At 33.8% G+C, this 14,253-nt stretch overlaps 1 protein-coding gene across 4 annotated transcripts; it reads right to left on the reverse strand.

The window, feature by feature from the left end:
• Window positions 1–686: 686 nt before the first annotated feature.
• On the reverse strand, window positions 687–5,071 carry LOC18423050 (amino acid transporter AVT1I). 4 transcript variants are annotated; one of them, XM_088871455.1, is made up of 5 exons: window positions 4,444–4,533; window positions 4,166–4,229; window positions 1,743–1,994; window positions 1,387–1,445; window positions 687–1,286 (listed from the first exon to the last, which is right to left on the reverse strand). In XM_088871455.1, exons 2-5 carry the CDS (start codon window positions 4,212–4,214, stop codon window positions 774–776), a joined length of 873 nt encoding a protein of 290 aa, XP_088727581.1. In that variant the 5' UTR covers window positions 4,215–4,229; window positions 4,444–4,533; the 3' UTR covers window positions 687–773. The 4 variants fall into 4 exon arrangements, with proteins under 4 accessions (XP_088727581.1, XP_088727580.1, XP_020524852.1 ...); XM_088871454.1 differs by lacking the exon at window positions 4,166–4,229 and having other exon boundaries at window positions 4,444–4,974; XM_020669193.2 differs by having other exon boundaries at window positions 1,387–1,994.
• Between the last annotated feature and the right edge of the window lie 9,182 nt (window positions 5,072–14,253).

The following is a 14,253-nucleotide window of genomic DNA, read 5'->3' on the forward strand; positions in this document are numbered from 1 at the left end:
ATGTTTTCAATTTGGTAACTGAATCAAGCAGTTCATGTGGATCAAGCGACTTAAGTGGCTCAAATTGATACAATGCCCTTACGTATTTAGGGCTACAAACACAACACAACGGCAATTTGGGCATTTCTAATAAATTATTTGAGAAGGTACCTAAATAAAGCGATTTTAAATACAACCACTTTGTTGGTAAATTTTTTTGTTTAACCACTTCATTGATTTTTTAAAGTGGTTTGATCAATATAATAATATTTTCCCAAAAAATAATTGAAGTTTTTGACAATCTATAATTTGCAAAGAGACTCTACTACAATGAAGAAGGTCTATTTAGACAAATTTTCACATGATTGATTAGTTTCCAAGTAATTTAGATATTTCAATGAAGTTCTAAGAATTAAAGATAGTGGGGTAGGAAAGTGTTTTTTGTGATAGACTGCCTTTGAATTAACATTCTCCAAGTTGGGACAAAATGTCTTCCATGGAGGTTAAGCTAGTGATTCAACCTAGGTTTTTGCAACCTCTTTGATCAAGGAAAAGCATGAAATTTCTATCCTTGTTTGTAAGTGTTGCCTGGCTTTACTCCTTTGTAGATTATTTTTCTTTACATTTACTTGTCCCCTTTGAAGTTACAATTAAGTGGTTGATCATGTAATTGCATAAAGCAAGGTAAAATCTCAAAACAAGCCATGTAGGAAGACCAAATAAAATCTTACTAAAGTTGCAAACTTATAGCTAAACCTAGCCCAATCACCTCTCAAACAAACCAGCTTAGATATTTACAGATGTTGCAAGATCCTTTTCATAGATGTGTAAGTCCCTAGAACTGCAATAATGGAGCTCATGATCATAATCCCCACTATGATCCCCATCTCCACCTTTCCATGCTTTGAATTCTTTGTGATCTTCAAGTAAAAAAGGCATGGCAAGAGGAAATTCAAAGTACTATTAAGAGCTGATCCACCCAAGGCAACCAAATACCCAAAGAATGGAACTGTGAGAGCCACTATCACAGTGCTAGCCACCAACATTGTTCTAAACAGAAGGCTCATGACTATTCTCTTGCAAATGGGGACTGCATCTTCTACTGCAACTACAATTGGGGTCACAACTATTGCATATTTCACAATGGGAATTGTGATGATGGTGTATATAGCTATCTTGGAGCTGATCTTTCCTTTTGGAAGATTCAAAGTGATTTGAGACTTTACATTTTGTCCATACATTAGGTACCCAGATACTGCCATTATTGAATAGGTCAAAGCAGCAGTTGCAAAACAAACAATGATCATCTGCATCAATAAAAGGAAAGTTTGTTTATGATGTATTTTCTCTTTTCTCGCACTTAAATACGAAACCAAAAACTTAAATGTTGAGTTCATGTAAGCTTACTTTCATGGCCTTGCTCCTGTCTTTCATTGAGGAGGTAATGGTGGGCAGAACTCCATGTCCTGATAAGCAAAATGCAAAAATACTAGCAGTTGTGGGCAAACCTTTGTAACTAAAAAGCCTTTTACTTGGATGGAAAGCAACCCCATCAAACAAGCCAACCCAAACAACTGATCCCACTATAAGAATAGGGGCCAAAACCCCACAAGCTGAGACATAAGCTAGAGGCCCCAAACCTCTTAGCCAAACAGTGGGTAATATTATCGAGGAAGATATGAAGACAAAAGCTTTTCTCCCTTCTATTTTAAACCCTCCAAGTCTTAAACTCATATTGGGAAACATTTTTTCCAAATTGTCACCTTCTATTATCAGTTGCTCCACTGCAATCATGTACATTGAGAGGCATAGAGCTACTGATACAAAGATTTTTCCTTTACGACCAAAGGCTAAGTTGGCGATTTCGGGGTACGCTCGAATTTTTGGATCCGTTTGCATGCATCGGATGAGAAGTGAAGCAGTATAGCAAGCTACGATCGCCACAAGAATGAGCAACAGTAAGCTCATCCACCCAGTTTCTGATACTGCATATGAAACTGCTACTATCCCAATTCCTGATTAAGCAAATAGAGTTATGATATTAGAGCCTCATCAAAAAATTGCAATGAAAGAGATACGAAACACACACACACATATGGGATTGTATACAATGTGACCATTTACCATTAGTACAAGGAGGTCACATTTACTTAATGACCATCCGATGTGAAATCTGATAGCCTGTGGGTGTCATAAAATTCAAGAAAATTTCTTTTGAACCTTAGACTTGGTCAATGAAATAAATGCAACCACCTAATTCCATATCCAATGGTTAAGATTAATTGTGACCACCTTGTACCAAAGGTAAATGGTCACAGTGCATGCTTTTCCTATATGTATATATGATGCATATTTTTCTTTCTCTTTCAAGTATTATAGATTTTATATAAGATTGTAACCTTACTTGTAGAAGTAAGGTTGTAGTAATATGCACCGTCTATTTTATTTGGATTGTTTAGATTTGATACTATCTTAAAAGATATGTTACTTTTTGACCGTCTTCAAAGACATATCAAATCTATACCATATTAAATGGACGGTGTAGAATAACGCAACCTTACTTTTGAAAGTGAAGTTACAATCTTAAAAAAACCACACTCTTCAGATAATAACTTAACAAGAAATAAGAGAGTTTTCATAAGTCTAGACTAAAAATTATGGTCAAAAGATTATCTGATCCACTAGAGCATATCAGTCATTCACTCCCTTTAGTAAAACCGTACTTTTCAATTATTTCTTGGGCTTCAAATTTTGGGGATGTAACCTAAACAAATTAACCAAACCCCAGTCAAAAGGAAAAAAAAAGAAAAAAAGAAAAATCCATACTCCCTGGTGCTTGAAAAAATAACGTCCTACGTTTGAACTAAGGTTGTCTATATTTCACTAGTCAGAACCAAGTATTCAGGCTCTTAAAATTCAACTTTTTCTGTGAAAAAGCTATTTACATGGCGATTCTCATCCAAAACTCTATATGTAAAAAAATTCATCATGAGATACTCTAACTGTACAGTGTGCTCTCATGGGAGTAGGGCTGCCATCCCGGTAAGGCCCAGAAATGCTCAGGAAAGGAGGCCCGCACAGAAGGACCTTATTGGGCTGGGATTCCGCCAGGCCCATTAAGAAGCCTTCTTAAATTTTTTTCTCCGTGAGCACAGACAATTACGTCTTGGATTCCCACTAACAAAAAAAAAAAGGCAAAAAATAAAAAGGAGAAAGCAATAACATTAAAAAAAATAATAAAAAGGAAAAATCAATGGGAGAGATATAGAAATTATCACGAATATGCGGTGTTCGAGCCATCAAAGGGAGTCAACATAACAAGTCATGGTCGCCATCAATGTATCAAGTAAAATGTCGACAAAGGCCTTAAGAAATGGAGAATCCATCGTTCATCCTCCTCCACGGACGATGAAGATGAAGCCTTCAGTTCAATTAGAAGCTGTTACGGTCTGTTACAAAACCAACGCTTCATATCCATCGTACATTCGGGAGATTACAGACAGTGAATGCCCCTTCATGAATAGTAGACTATGAGCCATGTTAATTTGCTTTCTGTTGCAAAATGAAGGCTAGCAAATGTCGGCGTGGCGTGGCGGCGCGGCGGGTCGGGTTGGGTCTGGGTTCGGGTCAGCAGACACATACTGTAGGGGTGGCGACAGGTGGGGTCGGGTCCAATTAGAGTGCACCTCAAAAATTTCACTAGAAGAGGTTGTTTTGAAAGCCCAAATATCTTCAAATTGATACATCCGGATAGATGGACATAAGACAAAAATAGATTTCAAGCTTTGGAAATAGTGCATCTTATGATGCATTTTTGTACTGTCAATATTCATGATTTTTAAGTTTTCATAAATCCACTCGATCTGCACAATTTTTGAAAGTTTAAATTTTATAATTAAAGATAAAAATATATTTTAAAACTATCACAAAGATTTCCAGTACTGAAACCACATTTCTTGCCCTCTACTTTGATTGTATAGAGCCTTGGCTTTATACCAACTACACCCATACTTAAATATTATAGCTGAAAATACATATTTATATTTAAATAAAATTTAATATTATATATTAAATATTATTAAATAATAGCATGTCGGGTCGGGGTCAGGGTCCAACTCAAATAGTATTTGGGTCCAATATTTAAACCCTAGCCCGATCCTGCGGGTACCAATTTTTGAACCCATACCCAGCCCCAAGTCGGATCCGGTTCCATTGCCATCCCTAGCTAGCACCATATTTTGAGAGAGCACCTGAACACACACACAGACTAGAGAGAGGCGATTGGGATCAAGATCTTTTATGTTCATGTTGGAGAGAGAGAAAGGGAGAGATAGAGAGAGAGAGAGAGAGGTTTTCGAGCATCAATGAGAAAAAGCTGGAATTGCAAAATTGAAAAGACAAAAGAAACATTTGACAGGACACGAGAGAATTCCAATCCATAAGAGAAGAGAGAGTTGAAAGAACCTGACAAAACGTTTAACAGATTGAAACAAGCCTTGGCGAAGGTTATGCCGCCATTCGCATCAGACTGAGAATGCTGGGACTCCTTCTCACCTCTCTCGGCATCCATGGCTCCTGCTTGGTTTTTATGAATGCCTTGCTTTGCTTCCTATCTCATGCTTGATATATGAAGAAGGGCATGCCTTTTGAAAGCTACAGGCTCTCTCTCTCTCTCTGGTTCTTAAGTACCATGCTGAAAAAACAATTCAACAAAGCTAACTGTTTTTTTAATTTCGTTTCATGAATTTCTTAAGGAGGGCATGGCTAATTAGGTAGACGCGTTTATTGAAAGCTAATGGAGTCTCTCTGGAGGCAGTAGGTCAATGGGCGACAGGATCCCTTTGTCTCTCTCTTTCTTAACTCTTTGGTACAGTTTCTCTCTCTAAAAGTCTTTCTATATAGCCATTGACGTACAGTCTCTCTCTCTCTCTTTTTCTTGGTTTCTCTGGAACCTCACTGCCCTGTGCATCACAAAAATTAAGATCACAATGCTGCAAAAGAAATTTAAGAAAAAGATTCTTTCAGAAAAATATTCTTTCTTCTTTGATTGTTCCCTATTCCCATTGAAACCTAACTTTCGTCATTACTACGAAAGAAAAGTATATTGAGAGACCATTAACATTTTAACTTTCGTCATTACTACGAACGAAATTAAAGTATATTAAAAAACCATTTACATTTTGTACAAGGCGGTTATAATTAATCTTGACTATTGGATGTGAAATTAAGTGACTATATTTATTTTATTGGTCAAGCTTAAAGTTCATTTTTTTTTTTTCATACTTTGTAACATCTCCAAGCTTTCAAATTTTACGTCAGATGGTTATAAATAATTATGACATTGTAAATGATCTCATTGTATACAATCTCTACCACAAAATTAAAATTGTCTTCTTTAATTTTTATTTTGAGAAGATTGCATATGAATCTTATTTGTTTTTGTAAAAATTTAAAACTCATCTCGTATATTTAATTTTTTTTGTAAGGAGTCTCATTTTTTGTATATAATATATTTTATTTTATTATTATTTTTATATAATAGATTAAGCTCGAATTTGGTATGTTCATACTTCTCAACATTAAGTATTTATAAAAATATTGAAAAATAATTTAAAGCAAATAAAATTATCTAAATACCACTAAATGGTCATTTATTATTTTTGAATTATATTTTAAATAATTTGTAAAAGTATAGGATAAAAATATGGACTTATTAAATTTGTGCTTAATCCAATTCATAGGGAAAAAAAAAAGGTAAAAAATTCAAATAGGTTTTATGCTCTCAGAAAGTGGGACTATACGAAACATATAAAACAATTTATATGTATTGAAAATGAAATAGGATTTTTCTAAAAATTTTCCTTTTATTTTGAGCACAAATGGCCATTTTGCCTGTAGCTTTCAAAGTTGGAAAGAAGATTTCAAATATTTTCATATGTGTCAAAATCATGGTCAGATTAATTTCTCATGCCGAGGGTCAGATTAATCTCTCATGCTAAAAAGTACCCCAAGGCATTCAAAGGATGTTTCCCCTATTTTAAAGATCTAATATATAAAGCGCATGAAGGGAATGCTCTCTATGATTCCACTACAACATAAAATTTATATACTCTGAATGGAGGGCTAATATTGTCCCAATCTGAATGGAGGGCTACATTGTTTTATTTTTAATCATTTTTATATAAATTATTTTAGCACCAAATTTTGGGCGTCCAATCCTCTAATAAACATGCACACTTAAAAACTATTAAAAAGTGTTTCCAATAAAATAAAATGATAAAAAACCCCTACAATTTTCAGTGGCATTTTGGTTATTATATTTTATTGATATTTTTTACAAGTGTGCTCCAATGAGAAGATGGCACGTACCAAATTTTATATTTATATAATTTGTATAAAAAATTAAAAATAAATACTCTGAAGCGTTTGATCTAAGATCAAACGGTGTGTGGCTCACTTGATCAAAATTGGGCGTTTGGATAGTAGGGAAAGCATAGATCTTCTATGTTGTAGGGGAAGTATAGAACTTTTTCCATATATAAATTAAAGAAAAATAGAGAATGAGATCATTTACCTTTGGTACAAGGTAGTCACATTAATCTTGACCATTGAGTGTAAAATTGGATGGCTGCAATTATTCCATTGACCAAGTTCAAACTTCAAAAGAAATTTTTTCAAACTCTTGAAACATCCAAGCTATCAAATTTAACATCGGATGGTTGTAAATAATTGTGACCACCTTGTATCAAAGGTAAATGGTCTCACTGTATATAATCCCATAAATTAATTTGGAGAGCGTTTATATAAAAGGTGCGGTTTGCATAAGGTTGCAACCTTAAACAATCTAATTAAGGTGCACCTCTAAATTTTGCTGTAAATATAATTTTGATATCAAAATTTTTTAGGATGGCTTGAGAATCTATTTTCATCTCTGATTATAAGATTTTAGACTTAAAAAATTGTTCGAATCAAGTAGATTTATAAGCATATGAAAATCTTGAAAATGGACAATCGAGATAATGTGTTGTAAGATACACTATTTCGTAGATCCGAAATATTTTTTCTTTTTATATTCATATATCTTGATGTCAAGATGATCAATTAGAGAGTTTTCCAACATCGAAACAACCTTTTATGATGAATTTTTGATGTGCACTTTTAATTCTACATTTTAAGGTTGCAACCTTCTATATAAACTTTTTCCTTATATAAATACTGAGATTTATGATAAAAAATAAAGCTGCACCTCAAAACTCTACCAAAAAATTGCAGTTTCAATGTCATAAAACCCGCAAATTAATTATATCAACATCAATAAATGTAGATTTGGAAAACTAACGAATTTCAAGCCTTAAGAATAATATATTTTATAGCATATTATTTATTTCATCAATTGTTCACAAATCCACAAGGGCTCCACTATTTGTGGAGCTTCAAATTTTGTAATCAAGATCTAAAGTAAATTTTCTCGGCATCATAAGAATTTCAAACATAGGAACTGCTTGTTTTCTTTTTTGTGTGTGTGTTTTTAAGGTGGGACTTTTCCTTTTTAATATAAAGCCTAGGCCCCTTGTAAGAAGCACCAAATCAAATCACACAGAGTCTCAAAGTAATGTCTTATGAAAGACAATGCTTTCATGAAAGATTGATGTAATCCTTTTTTGACTTTAAATTGTACGGAGGTGATCATATTTTAAGGAAAAAATATGAATGATGTGAATTGGAATCCTTGCAGGAGCCATTGAAGAAAGTCCATGCCAACTCAACTAACCAAGAATATTTTATTTTGTGCAAGCCATTAACCTCTTTAGGGATATGATGAAGGAAAAAGTTTTTATAAGGTTGCGACCTTGGAAATGTAGAATTAAAGACGCACATTAAAATTCATTATAAAAGGTTGTTTGGATGTTGTAAACCCCTCTAATTGATCCTCTCGACTTTGAGATATGTGAATATAAAAAGGAAAAGATACTTCGAGTCTACAATATATTCTATCTACAACATATTCTATCTTACAACACATTATGTGGACGGTCCATTTTCGAAATTTTCATGTGTTTATAGATCTTCTTAATTTAAAGCATTTTTAGAGTTCAAAATTTTATAATTAGAGATGAAAATAGATTCTCAAGCTATCTTAAGAATTTTTTATATCAAAATTATATTTATGATAAAATTTAGAGGTGCGCTTTAATTGGATTGCTTAAGGTCGCAACCTAATGCAAACCACACCTTAAGATGAAAATACAATTCATTGTCCTACATAGAAGGGTAAGTATAACCATAGGGCACATTAACAATGTTATCTCGGAGGGAAGCATAGATTCTAGTGATCAACAAAACAATCCAATCATCTTAAAAAATCATTGAGGTAGTTAAGATAATTAATTTTGTAGCAAAACGGTTATTTTTTTATATTCATTTCAATTAGGTATCTCTTCAATTACTTTGTCAGTAAATGCCCAAATTGCTCTGCTCTGGGTTTGGAACCTAAACGAGGCATTTTAGTACTATTCCATTTAAGTTACTTTAGCTAGATGGTCTAAGTGCCTTTGGTTGTTCCAGGTTTGAAACTTGGAACAAAAATAGTATCGAAAGATATTGCTTCAAATACTGGGAATTTTTGTGATAGCTTGAGAATTTATTTTCATCTCTAATTATAAAATTTAAAGCTTAAAAAATAGCGTAGATTGAGAGGATCTATGAACACTTAAAATCTTGAAAATTGACAGTCCGAAAATTCATTACAAGATGTACTATTTTCAAAACATGAAATCCATTTTATCTCATGTCCATATATCTTGAGGTCAAGATGATCAATTTGAGGATTTTTGGATATCGAAACAACCTCTTCTAGTGACTTTTCAAAGTGCACCTTAATTTGATTGTTTAAGGCCTCACCCTTATATAAACTTTTTTCCTTTATTAAAATGCAATCCCTCATTCAAAGATTTTTAAGCAAAATCCATGAGGAGTTATGTATATGAAAATTTTAAAGAGTAAGCATTATGTTGATAAAATTGTTAGAGTTGTTGCTTTGTTGATGTGGTTTGACAGTTCTGATGATGTCTTTGCTACATCCTCCATCATCTCTCACGGATGAAAGGATCAAGAATATCTAGCGTTTGTCAAAGGACCTGGTTTCTATGCGGCCCAGCCCGTATATGTAGAAACGAAGCCTCTTAATAAGTATATTTTTGAGATGGATTTTAAGACCTAATTTTTAAGGTTATGTAATATCTAACATGGAGATCATGAATATGAAAAAATAAATAATTTTTAAAATTGAAAATAATAATTCTAGTAAAAAAGCATTTGGACAGCTAGTTTCCATTGTTTTTAGATGAAACACCTACTTGCATCAATATTTAAGATGGATGACTTACACTTTCTGGACCGCATAAGTAGAAATGCGGTCCAACCCGCATGAAACAATTTTCCTTTATCAAAAGAAAAGAAAGAAAGAAAGAAAATGAATAATTGCCCAATATTATTAGGAACTCTAGATGGATGTAGTTTTGGGTTTGAACAATAAAGTTTATTGTTGAAAAACTTGAATTAGGCCTTGAATCGCTAGTGGTTCATTTCCTATTCACCTCGCAATTCCCAAATAAAATTGGGCTACAATTAAAAAATAAACTGAAAATAAAAGACACCACTTTCCCTTATCTCTCTCATGCATATCTCCATAGTTCCTCTTTCACGCTTATCTCCTTATTTCCTCTCCCCTATCTCTTTATTTTCTCTAATGGGATTCTATCCACTCGCAATTTCTTTCTAAAAAATATTTTTTAATCTATTTTTCAAAATCCTTCCACTTAGCAACTCACGCACCAAAATCCTCCCTCCTCCCTCTTACTTTATCTTAGCGCAATTCTTATTTTCTTAAAAAATAACAAATTACAATTTTAAATTTGTTCTAAGACTAATAAACTGAATTAAGAGTTATAATCCTAGTTATACGAGTGAGCAACCTTATGATAAAAGGAAAAAAAAAAAGAAAAAATTGTGCAAATGAAGGTTTCATCATGCTTAACAAATCAGAAAAATGTATCTATTCTTTCCATACGATTGATATAGTGATTGTTTCCAATTATTACAAATAAGTTATTTCAAAAGAATGGTACAGCCTATTCTGCCTAAGAAAATATTAACCAAGGAAATAGAATGAATTTTTAAGCTTTAAAATATATAACTAAAGATAAAATTATAAATTAAGGCTATCACAAAACCTTTTAGTATTGAAACCAAAATTTTTTCTTGAGACTATTTGAAGGTAGGCTATAATTTGATTGTTTAGAGCCTTGGCTCTATACAAACTTCACCCAACAATAAATAGACTTCAAGTCTTAAAAATAGTGCAAATGTATTATCTAAATCGTCAATTTTTGATATTTTCAAATGTTCATAAATATGTTTGATTTACATTATTTTAAAACTTTTAATTTTATAATTAGAGAGTACTTTTAAACTTCAACATACAAGGCTTCCATGCGGTTGCTTTTCTCTTTCGGTTTTTGGAAGTTTCTCAACCTCTGATTTTCTAAAGGAAAATTGTTTCATGCTAACTGGACAGTATTTCTACAATAAGAGGTTAAGACGTATAAATCATCCATTCTAAACATGAATGTAAATAGGTGGTCCATCTAAACACAAATGTAATTAATGGTCCGAATTTTTTTAATATAAATATTATTTTTAACTTTCAATATTTTTTTTTTTGATCTCCGTGTTAAAGATTATATACTGTCTATATATTAGGATCAAGTTATATTTAAAAAATATATTTATTGCTAAACTCGCTTTCCTACAATATGAGGGCTGGCCATATAGAAACCGTATACTTCTCTAAATAATAAGTACTTTTCCATGGTTCCCACCCCAAACTAAATAATTATTTATGTTTGCTTTTATATGGAAAAACAAGAAATATAAGGCACTTATTGGTTAATGGAAAAAAAAAAAAAAAAATTCCGAAAACCAGCACATTAAGTCCCTTTCCTTGTTCTAATATCCGAGAAACATAGGAGTGTCTTGTTAAAAAAAGTTTATATAAAGCCCAGGCTCTAAACAATCAAATTAGAGCTTACCTCAAAAATTTCACTAGAAGAAGTTGTTTTGATGCTCAAATCGATCGTCTCGATTGATTTTTGGACCGTCAATTTTCAAGATTTTTAAGTTTTCATAGATCTGTCGATCTAAACTAATGTTAAAGCATTAAACTTTATAAATAAAAATAAAAATAAAAATATATTTTAAGACTATCATAAATATTTTTAATAATAAAACCATGTTTCTCGATACTATTTAAAAGTAGGCTCTAATTTGATTGGTTAGGGCCTAAGCTCTATCCAAACCGCACCCTAGATTCACAACAACTACACAGGAGACAAAGAAGGGGTGGGCCAGTAAGAAGAAACTTTGAATAGCGTAGAGAGAGAAAGAGAGAAGAGAGAGATGGTGAAAGTGAGAGGAGTGGAAAAATGAGGCGACCAAATCATTAGGCCAAGAAGCCCTTACCGTTTCTACGAGGCATCGAAGCCTCACCACAAATTCATGACTCCGCTAATTCCACGCTCCAATCACTCCGTGATTCGAACATGGATGCCATCCAAGACTTTGACCCAAAAAGTGTGTGGGATCACAAGTTGAAAGAGTGAGGTTTGCTTTTAAAATTAAAAAAAATAAAAATTATTTATTTATTTATTTATTTTGCCTTTTTAGTTAGGAAAAGTTTTTTCCCTTGGTCTCACTTTAGAGATTATTTAGTAAATTCTAGAACATACTACTGTTCAAAAAGTCGCCCAAGTTCGGTCTTTGTCGAGCCCCGAGTGGTCTCGGTTTCGAGGACCAACTTGGGGATGTTAATAAAAACGGAAAGTATTTTGACTGTGTTGTTTCAATTTTTTTAAAAATTGAAAATACCCCCAACCCAAACTCATTTTTCAAAATTTATTTTCTTGCTATTTTTTTTTAATGATAATTAGTTGTGTTTTATTAAATTTTACTTTGAATATTTTCCAATATTTTTGTATTTTTATTTTTTAATAGTTTTTAGCTGCTATGGGCCGAGTAGTAGGATTGAGTCGACTTTTCGAACATTGGAACATACTATTGTGAAAATCAAATGTACAAAATTGAAACAAACTATACTATTTATTTTTGCCGGCAACTGGAGGCGTGGTAGTAGTACCTCCACACCCTAGTGACTACGTTGTGGGTTTCATTCCCACCACTAACACCACCCCGCTAATTCTTTCAAAAAACTAACTCGTTCCTCATTGAGTTAAGAAAAAAAAAACCAACCAACACAAATTTGACGGCATAGTTGATAACTTGGTATCATCTCGTTTGCACTTTCTTTACCAAAACTCTATAAAAAAGCAACAAGTTCATTTTTGAAAACGCTGACTTTAACTCGAGACTCACACGAGTTCGAATAGGGTGAAAACTCATGTTTCGGGCCCGAGAGAGAGAGTGAAAAAAGGATCAAGAGAATTTCATTTCCTTTAATAATGCACAATATGCATGACGGGTGAAAATGTTTTTTTAATCATTTTGACAAAGATTTGAAAATGTTTTAGCATTTTTCATCTTTATTAGAAAATTTCTAAAATACCCTTAAACACAAAAGACTTTTTAAAATCTATTTTCCATTAATATTCAACTTCATTAGGATGTGTTTTGTTTAATCATTATTTAAATATACTTTTCATGTTTTATTAGATTTTATTTTATATTTTTTAACACTTTTTTGACTGCCCAGGACTTGCCCCGTTAGGCCAGTTGAACCGACCGATTTACCGGTTAGTCCGGTTAAACCGCTTCCAGCATCATGTCCAGTTAAAATAGGACTTTTGAGTTCCATCGTATTATTCCAAAAGCTGATATATTTTTGGTCAGTTTGGTTTTAATTTGGGTTTAACATTCAATGTTATTTATTTTGTTTTATTATTATTATATATTTGTAGACACCCATTTTAAATTTGACAAATTCAGTGGTCTTTTGAACCCTTAGGATCACACTTAACCTAATAAACCCATTTTTTTGGATAATATGTGTAGGTTATGTGAGTATATCCTCCCCAGCGGATTTTGATCCCTATAAACCCTCTTTTCGTGGACATTTAGAAAAAGGACGAAGATAGACGAAACCCTAGGAGAGAGGAGACCTTAGAAACTGCTTCTTGAACCCAAGCCTCATGAGAGAAAACCTAAGTATGTGAAAACCTAGACCTAGGGCACAACCGCCCTAGATCTACCCTTAGGGGAGAGAGCAGATAGAGATCTGAGAGAAAAAACTAGAGATAGTTACACAAAAGAAGATAAAACCTTAGAAACTGTTTTAGGAACCCAAGCCTCTTGAGAGAAAACCTAAGTCTAGGAAAACCTAGACCTAGGGCACAACCACCCTAGATCTACCCTTAGGGCACAACCACCCCTCTTCAACCAGAGACTTGTTGGTGAATATCCGACTCAGCCCAAGTCCATACCCAGGTCCGAACCTAGGCCTCCTTTTGGTCCTAAACAAACCTTGATCTAGTCCGGGTCCACCCGATCTGATCTTTAGAACCCTCTTGGTCCAAGCCCAGGCTTGCACCCAGCTCAGTCCAGGTCCGAACCAGACTCACATCCAGGTCCGAACCTAGACCCACTCTTGGTTCGAGCCAAGACTCGTACCTATCTAGTCTAGATCTCAATCTAGGTCTTAGCATAGGTCTTAGCTTAGAATTGCTTCTAGAGCTAGACTAGGCTTACCCTAGTTTAGGGTCAAAACTGAAACCCACCGAGTTTAATCAATTTCATTCAGTTTAGGTTCTAGCCTAGGTCTTAGTTAGGGTTTTGCCCCTAGAATCAGACTAGGTCTACCTTGAGGCGTCGAGTCTAGATCTCACTGAGTTTAGAAATCATAACGCAGGATCATAGCAGAGCAAGGTCCAACCCTATGCCCCCAGCTCAGTTTAGATCCAGAGAACCTAGTCAGTCCGAGAGATACCGTCACAGTGCTCCCTCACAAATCATTCATAGCACTCGTGTCAATGAGCCGACTCTCGAACCACATGGAACCAAACCTTCAAGGCTACCAAAAAAGAAGTTACGAGCCAACAAGTTGATAAGGTTAGTAACACCTTGAACAATCAAGGGGTCAAGTTGGGGGCAATCCTCCAAGACATAGGGGTTAAACGCAAATCCAGTCATCACGACAAGAATAAGGCCCTGGCCCAAATCTTTGAGTCAGCTAATCTCAACCGTATGAATCTTGATAGTCAATTA

This window comes from Amborella trichopoda, chromosome 7 (genome assembly GCF_054954075.1).
Source record: "Amborella trichopoda isolate Santa Cruz 75 chromosome 7, AtrichopodaSantaCruz75HAP2 v2.0, whole genome shotgun sequence".
In the NCBI taxonomy this organism is placed as follows: domain Eukaryota; kingdom Viridiplantae; phylum Streptophyta; class Magnoliopsida; order Amborellales; family Amborellaceae; genus Amborella; species Amborella trichopoda.

What these genes read in the sequence shown, in the direction of transcription:
- LOC18423050 (XM_006827619.4), bottom strand. Translation starts at nt 4,549, where the DNA reads ATGGATGCCGAGAGAGGTGAGAAGGAGTCCCAGCATTCTCAGTCTGAT. An exon ending in TCTGTTAAACGTTTTGTCAG is followed by an intron (nt 1,995 to 4,443) that starts GTTCTTTCAACT and finishes TTGCTTAATCAG; the next exon opens with GAATTGGGATAGTAGCAGTT. An exon ending in ACAGGAGCAAGGCCATGAAA is followed by an intron (nt 1,287 to 1,386) that starts GTAAGCTTACAT and finishes TTATTGATGCAG; the next exon opens with ATGATCATTGTTTGTTTTGC.